At 38.6% G+C, this 16,769-nt stretch overlaps 2 protein-coding genes across 9 annotated transcripts in view; both read left to right on the plus strand.

Annotated features, from left to right (window-relative positions):
• Positions 1-4,702, plus strand: part of LOC117539278 (nck-associated protein 5-like) — a 150,572-nt gene extending 145,870 nt beyond the window's left edge. For all 5 annotated transcript variants that reach the window (XM_034205316.1, XM_034205317.1, XM_034205319.1 and 2 more), the window contains one exon: positions 2,692-4,702. In XM_034205316.1, coding sequence (XP_034061207.1) covers positions 2,692-2,967 — 276 coding nt within the window. In that variant the 3' untranslated portion in view covers positions 2,968-4,702. The remainder of the gene's footprint in view (positions 1-2,691) is intronic.
• Positions 4,703-5,666: 964 nt separating this feature from the next.
• LOC117539280 (ly6/PLAUR domain-containing protein 1-like) lies at positions 5,667-16,584 on the plus strand. Of its 4 annotated transcripts, none has more exons than XM_034205324.1 (4): positions 5,667-5,903; positions 8,253-8,387; positions 13,889-14,145; positions 14,991-16,584. In XM_034205324.1, the coding sequence occupies exons 1-3, from the start codon at positions 5,855-5,857 to the stop codon at positions 14,119-14,121; spliced, it is 417 nt and encodes a 138-aa protein (XP_034061215.1). In that variant the 5' UTR covers positions 5,667-5,854; the 3' UTR covers positions 14,122-14,145; positions 14,991-16,584. The 4 variants fall into 4 exon arrangements, with proteins under 4 accessions (XP_034061215.1, XP_034061214.1, XP_034061212.1 ...); XM_034205323.1 differs by having other exon boundaries at positions 13,889-14,140; XM_034205321.1 differs by having other exon boundaries at positions 13,889-14,117.
• Positions 16,585-16,769: the final 185 nt, after the last annotated feature.

Raw genomic sequence — 16,769 nt, forward strand, 5'->3', positions numbered from 1 at the left:
TTGTACGTCTTTTATACATGAATATGTCCCCGGTGTGTCAGGGAACTCACCAAGTGTTAGAAAACACAACCCTCTCTCTTTTCCTCCATACCCAAATCTCTAAAAACGGGGCTGCAACGGATCTGATACAGACTTATACAGATTTGAAATTGTTCTGACGTCAGAAACGAGGTGCTCCGCCTATATGGGCAACTCTCCACCTATCAGGGGAATGGGGGGTTGCGTGGCATGGTAACAGCATGGTAACAGCATGGTAACAGCATGGTAACATGATGCTCGTGCCTCGCCCCCCTCCTTTGCAGAGGGGCGAGGTCAGCTGCAGCTCATTTGCCACAGAATCAGCCCTTGTGAAGACAGGGCTGGAATAGAGCAAATAGAGCGAAATGAGGCATGGCTAAAATGCATGATCTGTTTGGTATTTTGAAAAATAAACTTCACAGACATGTTTTATATTGGCATGGCCCTACAATATATTATTCAAATATAGCATGATAGGTGCACTTTAAGTAAAAAGTACCCATAACTAGCAGCTGTTTTAAAGAGTACCTGACCTCCCTTTATATTAATAGAACAATAATGTCATTGTTAGCTAATGAATGTTTCCATGCTGAACAACGGCAACATGACAACGTTTCCATTGGTCCCTCTTCTTTAGAGAAGACCAGGAAATGATGGATATACGGATCGTGTTCAAATCAATAGGCACGCAATGACTCTAAAGAATAATGATCACGCATCAAACACACATTCAGACTAAAGGAACCAGCTGTTTGGGAAATGAGAGAAGTAGAAAGTACAGGTATTTGAGTTCAACATGTGAGAAGTAGAAAGTACAGGTATTTGAGTTCAACATGTAAGAAGTAGAAAGTACAGGTATTTGTGTTCAACATGTAAGAAGTAGAAAGTACAGGTATTTGTGTTCAACATGTAAGAAGTAGAAAGTACAGGTATTTGGGTTCAACATGTAAGAAGTAGAAAGTACAGGTATTTGTGTTCAACATGTAAGAAGTAGAAAGTACAGGTATTTGAGTTCAACATGTAAGAAGTAGAAAGTACAGGTATTTGGGTTCAACATGTAAGAAGTAGAAAGTACAGGTATTTGTGTTCAACATGTAAGAAGTAGAAAGTACAGGTATTTGAGTTCAACATGTGAGAAGTAGAAAGTACAGGTATTTGGGTTCAACATGTAAGAAGTAGAAAGTACAGGTATTTGTGTTCAACATGTAAGAAGTAGAAAGTACAGGTATTTGGGTTCAACATGTAAGAAGTAGAAAGTACAGGTATTTGTGTTTAAAAATGTGTAAAAAGACGTCAGAAAAATAAGTAGTGGAGTAAAGTACTGATACCAGAAAAATGTACTCAAGTACAGTAACAAAGTATTTGTACTCCACTACTTCCCACCTCTGCTCTCTAAAGATTGGTGCATTCAGGACCAAACAGCTCCCACTAATTGAAGCAGTGTTAACAGATAGCAGATGTACACGCAGCATTTCCCCTGAGTAACACATTCCAGACTACGCTAATCCATAAAGTAGACTGCCACAAGCTGTACAAGAAGAATAACACATCATGCAACGCAGTCAATTTAACGGGGGAGAGGGGGGGGCCCAGATGCCCACGGATGAACGCCCGCCAACAACCCAGACCTACATTTAATTCACGAGCGTGATCAAAATCTCAATTTACACGCTCTGTTATTGCTCTGCGACAACACTGCTAACTAGAGGATTTACACGGTGCTTTGTGAGGCTGACTCCTCTGATCGGTGTTCACTTTCAGAGAAACAGAAGCATAGATGTGCGACTGGGAACTATTTATATTCTCCAATCCACGATGCATTCAAATACTTTACCATAAATCAACTGGAACCAACTTCCTGTTTTTATTAGGGAGTGTGAAGCTGACAATTGAGCGGCCCAGACCAAGCAAGGAGGCAGAGGCAGCACGTCCCAAATATAACCCGGTGTGGGCATTTATTGCAGCATGAACACAATACACACAGCCTCAATCCTGCTGCTGCTGTTCACGTGGGCACAGCCTGCAGCCACCAGGATCTCACACACACTACCAGCCAAACAGCAAAGCCTAAATGCCCAACCCAATCAACCCAACAGGACACAGGTGAGGGGGGAGGAGACAACACAGGGCACCAGGTGCACACAATCAACGACAGACATGGGGAAAGGGGAACACTTGTCAACAACAAAAAACTAAACAACCCGTAACGGAGGCCGAGATCTATGAGCCCAGAGATCACCTCCGTGACAGGGAGGCAGACAAACTTTTAAGAGTGTGCTGAAGACTTTCCTTTAAAAATAAATAAAAGCATTATGTATATAACAGTTGTTACTGATGTCTTTTTTTTGTTGTGCTATTGGTTGCATCAATCTGTTGGTGGGGGGAGTGTATGTTCGTTGTTTGTACTGTTATGCAATAAAATGCTAAATCTGAATAAAAATACAAATGAAAAAGCATACAGTTAAAGCTGGCTTAGTCAGTCCTACATTTGACTGTATATCATTTTATTGTATTTTTGTTGCCTTTCTGTTGTATTTGATCTCGTTTTATTCCTATCTATTGTAGCTTGTCTCTTCATCATTTTCTTGTAATAGTATATTCTAACACTGTCATCACCTGTTTTGTGCTATATGTGTAAACTAAATATGTGATGTTCCTTTTCTCTCTCTGCAGAAAGACATTTCCATGGAGAAAATGTCCGTCGGTACGCAGCCGGACTCTCTCGATCTCTCTTTGGAGTCCCTGAACAAACTGAACGGCAGCTTAGGCCTCCGCAGGGGGGGCTGCCAGGCCGACGGGGGGAAGAGCGGGGGGGACGGTAGCAAGCTGGAAGAGCCCTCCTCTTCCAGCTTCTCCAGTAGGCCGGGGGGGGATCCAGTGGGCTCCCTCAGCGACTCGCTCTACGACAGCTTCTCCTCCTGCACCAGCCAGGGCTCCAACGAGGTGTAGGGCCCCCCAGGAGGAAGATTATTCTCATCGAGGCCCCTCCTCTAACACCTAGGTCACTTCTGAGTGGTAGATATTGTGGGAAACTGAAAAATCTCACTCGTCACCAGTTTCAAAATCAGGATACATGTATTTATTATCCTCTCAAGAATGGAAGTACTCATCACATACAGAGCATTTTTTACAACTAGAACAGTGTCCTTCAAATGCTTATATACAAGAGAGGGAGTTAAAAAGTCCCAAGATGGAGGGTTCAAAGCAGATGTTTTGTTTTGATTAGCTAAGACCCACGTCAAAAAGGATCATACTTGTCATATGTTGGGCCTTTCTTATCATGTGCTACTCTGATATTGGAAGAGTTCATTCCCAACAGAAACCTTTAGGCAGCCATTTTGATTTGGCTTCACCTTTTTGGATCGGGTCTTCAAGTTTGACTTATTCATGGTGAAGGACTTCAGCCCTGTCCTCTCCACAACACAAAGCACTTGATGAACTTCTAAGCAAACACCAAACCAGGGCTTTAAATACGTGGTGGACTGGAGAGCAATACAAAACGTTGTGTCATCGCAATGTGTTTTCTTCTCATCATTGCACTGTAACAAATACTGTACAGAGTTAGTAAGGAGAGACAGTTGCTGTGATTGCATTCCTGTTTGCTAGGGAACTACATTCAAACCTTTTTATTTGTTGCTGCTAAATGTGGAATCACAAACGATAACCTTGGTTTCTTTTTCTTCCGTGATGCAATACTTTTTACAAATCACAACAGACTTTCATTTTTATTTTTAAAGGTAAAAACCCGTTGCCAATGTTGTCTTTGCGTGTTATTTTGAGCATCAAATGACATGGACATCTTCAGTTTTAGCAGCAGTATGTAATCGTGTTAACTTAAGCAAAAAGCATATTATGTTTTCCTTGTGGCATATTTCCAAAAAGAGAAGATGTTTCAATGTGTGCCCAGGTAAAGCAAAGAGTCATTGTGGGTAGCTCAGGGAAAATACAGACTCGTGTAGATTGTAAGAAACTACAAAACCACTCGGTAATATTCTGCTTTTTTAGATGTTAGAATCCACACCGCTTAGTTTCTACACCTGAACTCGCCAAACCTCAGTTTTCCTTTCACAGCTGTACATTACGTTGTATATAAAAATGACATATAAGTTAATATCAGAATGGGCATTGCTGATTGATATATGCAAATAAGAAAAGAAAAAGATGTACATTATTGCCAATCATTCAAGGTTTCTAAGTCTACCGTTTGTATCTTTTTCTTTAGGGGTTCTTGTTTAAAGCAAAATCTTTATTTTGATCGATAAGAGCTTATACTAAAATATGTTATCACTTTATTTTCAAGACATATTTGAACTTTTAGGTGAAGTTATGCCAAATTTCTCTCTGGAATTTGACCAGCTGGTGCTAATCAACAGAGCCGACTGTGTGTTTCAATTTTTCTATGAAACTGTTAATATTGTATGAAGAGACTTGTGTATTTTTCTAGATGTCCAGTATTTATACCCACATTTTGTACTGTCAGACTGTAGTGTGAGTATCATGCTTCACCTCTCTCCTTAAATGTTCCTTTGTAAAGAGAAATGGTTACCAGCAGTGTTACTTTGGTAATTATTATTAATGTTATTATTATTACTACCGTGTGCAATTCTGTCTGTTACAGCAGACTTTAATGCTATATTTTATGTAACTATTTCCTAAATAAATATGAGAAACTATTTCAAACTGAGCTGCAAGGTGCGTGTATTTTCATTATCAGGTGATTCACTCAGTGTGAGCCGGAGTGCAGCCCGGAGCCCTGTATTCCTGCGCCGCTGCGGAGGGATTTATAACCATTAGTCCCTTGATGGGTAATTAGGTGCGTATTTACGCTATTAGTTTACGCACGCTCGGATGATTCCTCCTCTGTCTGCTTCAGTAATAGGCTCAATATGTTGCATTGATCACAAAACAAACAGCAATAAAACATATGCACATATTTGGTTTATTATTTCATTGTAGCTTTGACGTTAGGGGATGACGTAAGGGGGAAATAAAATGCTCCCTAAGTAAAGTGGTATTTAATAGAGTTTAGATGCGGACTAAAACCAACATAAATAATGTTTTAATATTATTTTTGAAATCTTAGGCTTAAGTCAGTTGTTGCCAACATTGAAATATCATTTAAAAAAAACATATAGCAGTCCATATCTGAATAATGGAAATCCAAATAAAACAATTAAAAAGGCAACAAAAAAGTGACATATATATATATATATATATATATATATACTATTCTTTTTATTATTTAAGATTAATATACTTGAAAACTCTTGATAAAATGTTACAACATCACTGTGTTAACTTAAAGCGTTATAGCAAAAAAGGACCATAACTCCAAATTCAGAAAAGGCATTAGATAAAGGTCACTGACACTCATAATGCAGTTATATTTACATTTAGGATACTTACAATAAGATATTGTAAGGAATAGAGGTGGTTGATATGAATTCACTGAACTTTTCATTCCTCTCCAACAGACACATCACAGAATTATCATTTAAATGTAACTTTTAAATGCCAAATGTGTGTAAACTCACTGCGTGTGGATAAGCTTTGATCGCCATCTCTCTGTCCTCAGTGCATGAAGAAAAGTGAGCGAGATATGAAAATGCCAAGGCTCCCATCATCACGTGGTTTCGCGTTATGATCCGTGCGCTCTGGTTTTGTCTCCAGTTGAGGAGAGATTCTCCACACTTCGCGGAGCTTCCTCACCCCAGCCAGCCGAGAGGATGAACGGATTGGAGTCTGGTGTTCCTCCGCGGCGGATCGTCCTCCATGCCTCCGTCTGAACTAGTTCCTTTGGTCTGATGTTTCCCCTCCGAGCCTCATTTCGGAGAGAATGCTTCTTCTCATTTTTGCGACTTTATTTGGAGTCCTTCTCAACGCAGGTAGGTGCAAGTTGGAGACACTGCGGACACGTTTGGAGTCGTTGTGTCCGTTTGTATGTATTAACACGTGCTGAGATTGTACTAAAGAGATACTTCCTTTCGATTCGTGTGCAAAAAACCATTCTACAAAGAAACCTGATTATGTACTGCATCGAAACCATAGATCGAAACATTATAATTTAAACTGTTCTCGCGATATATGTTTGGACGTGGTTCATTTTAGAAAACAGAGCTTTTTGGAAACTAATTTCTTCTGCGTATGTGCGTAAAAATGGTCTTCCAAATCCACATACAATTTTCACATTTACTGCCTGACTTTGAATAGTTTTGAGGAAACTCAAGGAACTAAGATTATTTTTGGTGCTGGCCTGGGGGGTGCTGTTTTATTTATAACATCATGTTGTGACTAAATTGATTATGGGATTGTGACTAATATATTGGTTTTGCACCCTCATAATGCAGATTGTGTGTGTATATATATATATATATATATATATATATATATATATATATATATATATATATATATATATATATAGGGTGCAAAACCAATATATTAGTCATATATTATGCACCATCTCGTTTTCAAGGGGGTCCCGATATAATTTCTGTTGTGGAAAAAACAAGTAGATTAAGAGTTCTGATGGACCTGATAAACTTGATTCTCCCCTCCACTATTATAGATATTCCCCTAAAAAGAACTTAGTTGTTTTCAGAATCTCCTCCCAAGTGATGGATGGAGTTGCTTGGTTTAAAGTAATTATCCTGGGGTTGTGATGTTATATGTGGACCTTTATTATATGCGTTTGATGGCGCTGTCGGCGTTGAGATTAATGTTTGGTACCATTTCAATAATTACTCTACTAATATATATGTCAGTGGGGACGGATAGCCTGTGTGAGATATTGGAAGAGGGAAAGGGCAGGCTGGACTTGGAAGTTTTTGATTGAATGCCTCCGTATATCTTTTAGAAATTGTTTTATTTTCAGATTCTGATAAAAAATACCATTAACATTCACCATTATGTGTGTACATATATCACGCTTAATGCACAGCGCTCATATTGTCTGCAGAAAATGATCCTAAAACATGATACACATTCATCATTTATAGCGCTTGTATACCATTTTAAAGTATAACAGAAACTCAGATTGGCAATTCTAAGCAGCTCTAAAAGTAACAGATGAAATGTGTGAAAGCTGCGAGGATCTCTGTATATTATCTTTATGAGAAAATGCAGTGACACTCACATTTTACTACCTCAGGGGATGAGATTTCACACGGGCAATCTTTACACCAGCGGAGCGCATCAAATCGTTCTTACTGACGGCTCGTATTGTAAATAGAGCTTTATCACCTATAACGATCCCCACGTTGAAAGGGAAGTTAAAGGAGCATCTGCTGATGTGTTTTTCTTGTAAGAGCTTTACCTCACCTCAATGTGTGAATCCATAACCTCTCTGTTGACTCTCAGAAGACAGCCAATAAAACTAGATTAGACCCGGAGAAGGACTTGCTTATGTACTTTCTCTAAAGTAACAAAACCTCGGCACTGCCCTTGTGCTAGCAGGCGTAATGTCACAGAAGATAGAGAAGATGACATTGCACTCTCATGGAGCGCCATTAGTCTTGTTTGAAGGTGTAACATTATCGAATAACACTCTCTCCCAAAGGCATATAAGAGCCTTGGCTGCTTGACTCGAAGAGAACATAAAGAGGAAAAACAAATGTACAAATTGGGTTCACACAATGTGCCGAGTGAGAATACTGTGTGTCAGTATGAACTCACAAGATACAGGACAAAACTAGTGTATCCTGTCATGAAAGGCAATCATTGAGAGAATAAGGAATAGGTGACATTGACCTCTGGAGTAGTGGCACCTTTAATACACTTAATTCCCTAAAAATAGTGAATTATTTGTACGTATCACAACCCTGATTTCAATGGATCATATTTTGGGAAATACTCTAATTCGCTTCCTTGCTGAAAGTAATATGAGAACATGGATACCACGCCAATTAGCCTAGCTTAGCTTAGCACAAAGACTGAAAACAGCTAGCCTGGCTCGGTCCGAATGAGACAAAATCCACTTCTCAACACTTTCTAGCAGTTTCTCCCTGTTTCCAGTCTTTGTGCTAAGCTAAGCTAACTAGCTTTACCAAACAGAAGAGCGGTATTGACCTTCAAATCTCTGCAACACAGCAAATATGCCAAGCTATTCCTTTAATCAAAATGCTATAGCTACTCTATCTAAGATTTTATATCATATATTTGTCAGCTGTCATCCATCAGAAAACCTCCATTTTGTCTGCTATGTTACAATTGCTCAAACATTTGTCCACTTCCAGGAGATGCCCTTCAGATCCAGTGCTACCAATGTGAGGAGATGAAGCAAAATGACTGCTCCACGCCGGAGTACATCGTCAACTGCACCGTCAACGTTCAGGACATGTGCCAGAAGGAGGTGTTGGTCAAACCCGATGGTAAGGGAAAGACTACTTCATATTCCTTTATGGGATCCAGGAGAGAGTCGTCTAACATTGATATTCAAAGATGTAAATGCTGAGCCAGAAGAGGAAAGGAGGGGATTATCTTGAACTGCAAAAGATAAGATAAAGATAAGATGTACTTTATTGATTCCAATTTGGGAAATGTTTGAGCAGCATAAAAAGACAAGGCATTGTACATAAGAGAAATTAAAAGACTAGAAATAAACAATCCAAAAATCAGACATCTCAAATAGAAATACAATTGCAGTAAAAAAGTTTAAAATATATATGTGGAAATACAAGTTTACAGTAACAAAATATAAAGCAGAATATTATACATATTAATTGTGCAAGGAATGGATTATTAAATATAAGAAAGGTGAACGTCTGGAAACTGGAGAGAAAGCACTTAGAAGCGAAAAGACATTACGTTTATTCCTTTGCTATTCACATGAGGGTACTCGCTCTTGTGTTGATGTGCAACAGGGCAGCTATTAACATCAATTCAGAATCTTCACCCAGGATGAGCTGAGATACAAAAAAATATAGAATGTTTTTCTTTAGACTGAAATCAAGTCATCCACACAGCTTACATAAATGGCAAAATCAGCTGTGATGTTTTTTAAACCTGTTGGTATTTTGAAATGTCAAAAATAAATACTCCCCACCAATGATACCCAATGATCCCCCCCAGCTTTCAATCCCCGCATGTCTGGCAGTCTGACCCCCAGTAGACGCTGACTAGAATCCCCTGTGGTTTTCAGTGTAATGGACATTGTTATCTGTTATTTTGTTCCTTTGCTCAGCCACAAAGATGGAGACGAGAGCATTGATTGATCTGTGGATGGACTCGAAAAAGCACAGTCCTGCATACAAAACATCAGAGTTACTCATCACTTTTACCATGATGCTTTTTAAACTAACACAAAGATAGGCTGTCCATTGTTGGTGATCATTTCGATATGAAACCTCTCTGTGTTTTTGTGTTGCTCTAAAACCCAGACGAGCACTATCTCAGTGGACCACTTTATCCGCCTCATTTGTCAAAGTTGAGAGATTTTCCTTCAGCTGCTACCAGCACAACATTAGATTAGTTTTGCACTGTGTCACAGAAAATTAAATGCTTCAGCCCTTGGCGCTAAGTTTTGGGAATTTGTATGGTGTCCTTTTTTTTTTAACACAAGAGAAATAAATATAAGTAGGGGAGAGTGGGTAGGATGAGCCAGTTATTACTTGAACCTAAAAGATAGTTATTCATTCTATCAAGGTACTTTATTTAGCTACACAAGACCAGTTAACCTTAGCTGACCTACTGAATCATGTGATCTATTGCACACCCTACCTGCTAAACCCTTCTCTCTCCAGCTGTTCGGTACAGGAGTGTTGTTGTTTCTACCATGTTTAAAACAAAAACAAAAATCAATTGTGTAAAACTACATGGTAATACAATTGTATACTACAGAGACTTAACTTAAAGGGGACCTATCATGCTAAATGCACTTTGTGATGTATTTTATACATAAATATATGTCCCCGGTGCGTCGGGGAACTCACGCAGCGTCAGAAAATAAAACCCTCTCTCTTTTCCTCCGTACCCAAATCTTTTAAAAACGGGTGTACAACGAGCGGATACAGATTCCATCCGCTGTGACGTAATAGCGGCGGCGGACCCACAAAACATTGCTATCAGAATCAATGCCTGACGTGTTTTGGACGTCTTTGTTTACATTAGCAAGCCTCGCTAACACTCAGAGCTAACCTGTACTGAAGAGCACATGTGTTTAAAAAGCAGGAAATAAAAAATGGAACTCACCTTGTGATAAACCCGCAAGAAAAAAAGCATTTGAGCTCCATACTGTTTCAGAAATAATCCTTAATGTGGTTTAAACAGGATGGCGTTTTATCACAACCGAATTTAACTTTATTTCCGGTACAATTCTGATCAGGCATTAGCTCCGACTCCTCTTCTTTCTTTTTTTTCAAGCTAAGGACCCAATATCTGCGTTTCTCTAACAGGGCTGCAAAAGAGGGGTTTGAGCAGTATGAGGCATGGCTACAATGGGTGATCTGTTTGGTTTCACAGACATGTTTTAAATAGGTATGGCCCTACAATATATTTTCCAATAAAGCATGATAGGTCCACTTTAAAGGGGATGGCTCATCTTACTCCACTCTCCCCTAATGGATATAAGGATAATGTACATGTTCAGGTGTATATCAGTATGTAGTGTCTCTACTTTAAAGAGTCCTCTCCTGCTGATGTTCAGGTGTATATCAGTATGTAGTGTCTCTACTTTAAAGAGTCCTCTCCTGCTGATGTTCAGGTGTATATCAGTATGTAGTGTCTCTACTTTAAAGAGTCCTCTCCTGCTGATGTTCAGGTGTATATCAGTATGTAGTGTCTCTACTTTAAAGAGTCCTCTCCTGCTGATGTTCAGGTGTATATCAGTATGTAGTGTCTCTACTTTAAAGAGTCCTCTCCTGCTGATGTTCAGGTGTATATGTAGTGTCTCTACTTTAAAGAGTCCTCTCTTGCTGATGTTCAGGTGTATATCAGTATGTAGTGTCTCTACTTTAAAGAGTCCTCTCCTGCTGATGTTCAGGTGTATATCAGTATGTAGTGTCTCTACTTTAAAGAGTCCTCTACTGCGGATGTTCAGGTGTATATCAGTATGTAGTGTCTCTACTTTAAAGAGTCCTCTCCTGCTGATGTTCAGGTGTATATCAGTATGTAGTGTCTCTACTTTAAAGAGTCCTCTACTGCGGATGTTCAGGTGTATATCAGTATGTAGTGTCTCTACTTTAAAGAGTCCTCTCCTGCTGATGTTCAGGTGTATATCAGTATGTAGTGTCTCTACTTTAAAGAGTCCTCTACTGCGGATGTTCAGGTGTATATCAGTATGTAGTGTCTCTACTTTAAAGAGTCCACTCCTGCTGATGTTCAGGTGTATATCAGTATTTAGTGTCTCTACTTTAAAGAGTCCTCTCCTGCTGATGTTCAGGTGTATATCAGTATGTAGTGTCTCTACTTTAAAGAGTGCTCTCCTGCTGATGTTCAGGTGTATATCAGTATGTAGTGTCTCTACTTTAAAGAGTCCTCTACTGCGGATGTTCAGGTGTATATCAGTATGTAGTGTCTCTACTTTAAAGAGTCCTCTCCTGCTGATGTTCAGGTGTATATCAGTATTTAGTGTCTCTACTTTAAAGAGTCCTCTCCTGCTGATGTTCAGGTGTATATCAGTATGTAGTGTCTCTACTTTAAAGAGTGCTCTCCTGCTGATGTTCAGGTGTATATCAGTATGTAGTGTCTCTACTTTAAAGGAAGGGGGGGACCTTTTCTAGTCCAATATGGGGAAACAACAGATAAATACAATAATAAGTAAACCTAAATGATAAAATACCTCCTAAAACACATAAGAAATAACGCCAATATATCCCAGATGGAGATATTTTTCAATGCCGTGTGTACATTTTCTATTTGCACGCGGCATCTACTGCACGTCTGTCCGTCCTGGGAGAGGGATCTCTCCTCTGTTGCTCTCCCTGAGGTTTCTCCCATGTTCCCCTTTAAACTGTGGGGTTTCTTTGGAAGTTTTTCCTTGTACGATGTGAGGGTCTAAGGACAGAGGGTGTCGTATTGTCATACTGATATTCTGTACAAACTGTGAAGTCCACTGAGACAAATGTAACATTTGTGATATTGGGCTATATAAATAAACATTGATTGATTGATTGATTGAGATACATCACTTGATAAGGGAGTTGGTGGCACTGGAGTGCAATAAAAAGTTACAGCAGACTTTACGTTTTCTTCTTCATACAAGCATACAAATTGTTGTAACATATACTGACAAACATCAGATAATAATAGCAGACAGGAAGTCAATAGCTCCAGCCCTGCATTGCAATAACACACATTGCAAACTCTTATAGGCTAACTTTTCAATATAAGCAATATAAATACAGCAGGGGGGGGTACATCACATTGGTACATTTGGCAATATCTCACAGCTTGAGGACTGGACAGTGTCTGCTTTATTTGGAGACTCTTAACCCTCGTGTTCCTTTCCCCCCCGTAACTTTGGTGTCTATTTTAACTGCTGTTTAAACCCTTAATAGAACTCTCTGCTCCATAGCTTCTCTTTGGATAACTGTACACATTATACATTTATTGTAAATTCATCTTAATGTAAATAATGTCCGGCTTTATATTGTGTCTAAAGCCCTTCAATGGTGTTTTATTGTCAGAGTTTATAGATTTGTAATCTTCACGGCCTACTCTATATTTTTTCAACTTTTTAATGCTGCTGTAATTCTATTTTGAGATGTTTGAAATTCTAGCATTGTTTATTTATATTCTTACATTTCTACTTATGTGCAATGCCTTGTTTTTTATGCTGCTGCAATGCAAACATTTTTAATCTTATCTTAATCATCACCATATTTGATTTAACACCCTTTTAGCTGGAAACAATATCTCAGACTAGTGGTTTATATGAATATCTGCAGTGAATATGAATATACAAGGAATAGAAAACGTTTTGTAAAAATAACATTTGTTCAATTGTAAAGAAGTATGGGCTTCGACATGTACTGAAGTAAAAAGTACCCATATCTAGCAGCTGTTTTAAAGAGTACCTGACCTCCCTTTATATTAATAGAACAATAATGTCATTGTTAGCTACTGAATGTTTCCGTGCTGAACAACGGCAACATGACAACGTTTTCATTGGTCCCTCTTCTTTAGAGAAGACCAGGAAATGATGGATACACGGATCGTGTTCAAATCAAAAGGCACGCAATGACTCTAAATAATAATGATCACGCCACCAAACACAGTAGTGGAGTAAAGTACTGATACCAGAAACAAGTATTTAAGGCTATCATAAGGCCTTGAATAATTCAAATGTAAAACACATTGTTTATGATTGATGAAAGTAGCAGGGGCGGTTCTAGGGGGGCAGGGGGGGCCAGTGCCCCCCTAACACTGACCTCTGACCCCCCTGTGGCCCCCCTAACAATGAAACGTTTTTTTTTGTTTTTTTTTTAATGTATATTTTCTGGTACTCGGTTTGCCAAAAACCGCAGGATTTTGTTGCTGTAATGTGAGATTGTGCAGACACCCTTATGTAAAGTACAGATGTAACTGTTCATTGCCTTTATTTTTATATAAATATGGTGTTAGTGCAAAATTGCACTATAACTTAAGCTGAAGCTAACAGTAATAACTATAAGATCTATCTGAAATAAATAAGTGTACTGAAACAAATACCAATAACTGTATTGCATTGTTTTTTTATGCGCAATTACTTCATACTGTCTAGTTCTCTTTTTCGTCCTGCATTTATTGTGCCCCCCTCAGAAAATAACTGGCCCCCCAGTGGCCCCCCCCCCCAGTCAAATTGGTCTAGAACCGCCACTGGAAAGTAGTAAATTGGTCCGATTTGACACCAACACGACAGGAGGGTAAAATATCCCCTTTTTCTGTCTTGCAGGAATACATTATCGTAAATCATGCGCCTCCTCTGGGGCGTGCCTCATCTCCTCCTCTGGATACCAGCAGTTCTGCACCGGCAGGGTGAACTCCGTGTGCATCTCCTGCTGCAACACCCCCCTCTGCAACGGGCCCCGGAGGAAGCGCCCCACCCCCTCAGCGGCGACGTCCAATCGGCCTTCTCTCTTCCTCTTCCTCACCTTCCTCCTGCTGCCGCTCCTCCCTGTGACGTAGGCTGAGGAGGAGCTCTGGTGTACAGTTTGTTTACTTCAGTTCGAAACTATTGCAAGAAAAAAAAGTGTTGATGTCGTTTTTTGTTGATTTAGTTTTCTGTCCAGTTGGAACTTGATTCTACGTTGTCGTGTTAACAGAGGTGATTTAAGGATTCAAAAGATCTGTTCACGACATTCATTAGGGACAGTATAATAATAGAGCTTTATTTGTATGGCACTTTTTAAAGTGACTACATGGCACACATCACAAATTTAAACAGAACATGAAATTCACTTCAGGTCACAAGGAGGTCAAATAGGTATGATAATAACAGTAAAATACAATCTAATTCATTAGGAATATTTTAAAAATAAATAATAAATAAGTAAATAAAACAATAATAAAACCAATATAATAATCATACATTAAATAAATAAGAGGAATAATAAAGATTGATAGACACATTAAAAGAGAATGCCGCTTATAAAACTATAAAATAAATAATATTAATAAAAACCTATAAAACCTATCAAATCTAAATAATAAATAAAAAAATCTAAAAATAAATAAATATTAAAGGACTAATTTAAAGGGGATGTCACTAATAACAAATCTAAAAACATGTGTCTTCAGCTGTTGTTTAAAAATGTCCTCTACAGGATAGTGTTGCCACATATCATATAGTTAAAACATCATATGGAATTAAAAATAGTGCAAGAAGAAATAGAAATCAAATAGTACCAAAGAAGCAAAAATAAATCATATGACCTTAGGTTTGGGCAACAGTAGAGTCAAATCAAACAGGAAGTCCTTGCAGCTTCAACGTATGCTCTTCCTGTAGTAATGAACCTTCCACTGATGATCATTAATGCACATTTGTATTGTCTTAGATTCCCCTTGGAGCTGTGAGGTCCCGAAGGAGCAGATTTGGACACTTTTTAATCGTTACGCCGTGGAGAGAAACTGTCGATGTGATCGATAAAACCCCGTGAGGAGGATGGCGCTTTGAAATCCTGGTGACGGGAAACATGTCGAGCTTTACTGAATCGTTTATCACTGCTGTGGCCGGAGAAGGACCATCCAAATCTCAAATCGTTCCTGTTTGTGAAGTGGAGCGTGTTGTGAGGAAGCGCCTCCGGGCCTCTGGTTATTACATGCTGTAAACTGGTATTGTGGAAAATGATATATTTAAGCTATATTTTGTGGGCTTCTGTTGGTTTTCTCCCTTGTTAATATCGTTGCTGTCATGATGAATCCGGCTTATATGAATTCTCCTGCTGCACATTCATGATCGTATATGCATATTTCCACTGCCGAACAATATTAACTCACTCAGAAATAGGAAAAACGATTTGTTTTATTGATTTCAAAAAGGAATCTGTTGTCCACAAAGCTGATTAGATGATTTAATAATCCATATACTCCTTTGGGAAATGTAATATTAAACGGCCTGTGAGTTGAACTACATTATATGGATATAGCGCAGTATAAGAACATGCTATAAGCACAAACACATTCTCACTAGAGAAATGCTTCAGGGTGATATCACTCATATTTCCTTTTAAGTTAATATTTCTTTGTACTTCAAATATTACAAATATGCCCATCATAGCTTGCATGTTAAAGCTGTAGACCAAATATTCACATTATACACAATGAAAATAAATGTGGCTTAATGTATCTATTCCCATGGCAAAATGTGTTATACTTCAGTCTTAATTATTGATTTTTTGTTCTGAAGTTTTATTTGAATATGTGTACAGTATTATATTTATATGTACAGAATGTGCTGTAAACAAAAACAACGCAGACATTCTCCAACTGTATTTTAATGCAACACGTGACATTATTAATGGTCAAGAAACTGAGGGAAAGCCTTGGTGTACATTAATGAATATAATAAGACTTATTTCTGTTCTGGAAACGGGGAAGATGGACCATGTGATAAATGTTCATGGCAGTTGTTGGCTGGTCTTCTGTGAAGAGTCATTCTGTATTCTGCTGAAATGTGATGTAAATAAATGTTGCAGAAAAAAAGTCGCGAAAGCTCTGATGTTTCCGGAAAAAATGAATGTAATTTAGTAGCTGATTAGACATTGAAACCATGTACATGTATACACTTGTGAATTGTTCAATTAGGCTTTACTCTCTGTCATTTTCCACACATCTTATTATGTTCTGCTGACTCAGGAAAACTCAAGGGGGGGGATGACTTTACCTGGGAAATGAAATCCACCAACGCTGCTGGGGTCCCTGGGAGCCAGTTTGAGCATAAATGTCCCCCCCCCCCCGAACCTTCACACGGCCAGGCTAAGGACAGAGTTATTAAATGAGCTACACTTCAGTATGCTACCATCACTCATTACTCATCTATTGATTGTTTGTCTGTGTTTTCTAATGAGTTTTATAGTGTTTTTCCCAACCTTCTCTTGCTATTATGTATGCATTATTGAGTAAAAGTCTTAAAATATATATCACACATTTTCTTGCTCTTGTGCATTTCAATTATTAGCATATTGACATCGCCAGCCTGCAAAGATAAAAGCCTCACATGAAAAGGAAGATTAAGCTTTTGTCAGAATGAGCAGTGGATGCAGATTAGACATAATCCACTCTGTTATACAACGGTTTTTATAATCACTGTTTTTGTTTTGTGGTGGATTAGGGTA

The sequence above is a fragment of the Gymnodraco acuticeps genome, unplaced genomic scaffold, assembly GCF_902827175.1.
Source record: "Gymnodraco acuticeps unplaced genomic scaffold, fGymAcu1.1, whole genome shotgun sequence".
Classification (NCBI taxonomy): domain Eukaryota; kingdom Metazoa; phylum Chordata; class Actinopteri; order Perciformes; family Bathydraconidae; genus Gymnodraco; species Gymnodraco acuticeps.

Bases quoted from the DNA above. Each gene is read 5' to 3' on its own strand.
- LOC117539280 (XM_034205321.1), top strand. From the start codon at position 5,855: ATGCTTCTTCTCATTTTTGCGACTTTATTTGGAGTCCTTCTCAACGCA. The intron at 5,904-8,252 runs GTAGGTGCAAGT...GTCCACTTCCAG, and splicing joins TGGAGTCCTTCTCAACGCAG to GAGATGCCCTTCAGATCCAG. The intron at 8,388-13,888 runs GTAAGGGAAAGA...TCTGTCTTGCAG, and splicing joins GGTGTTGGTCAAACCCGATG to GAATACATTATCGTAAATCA.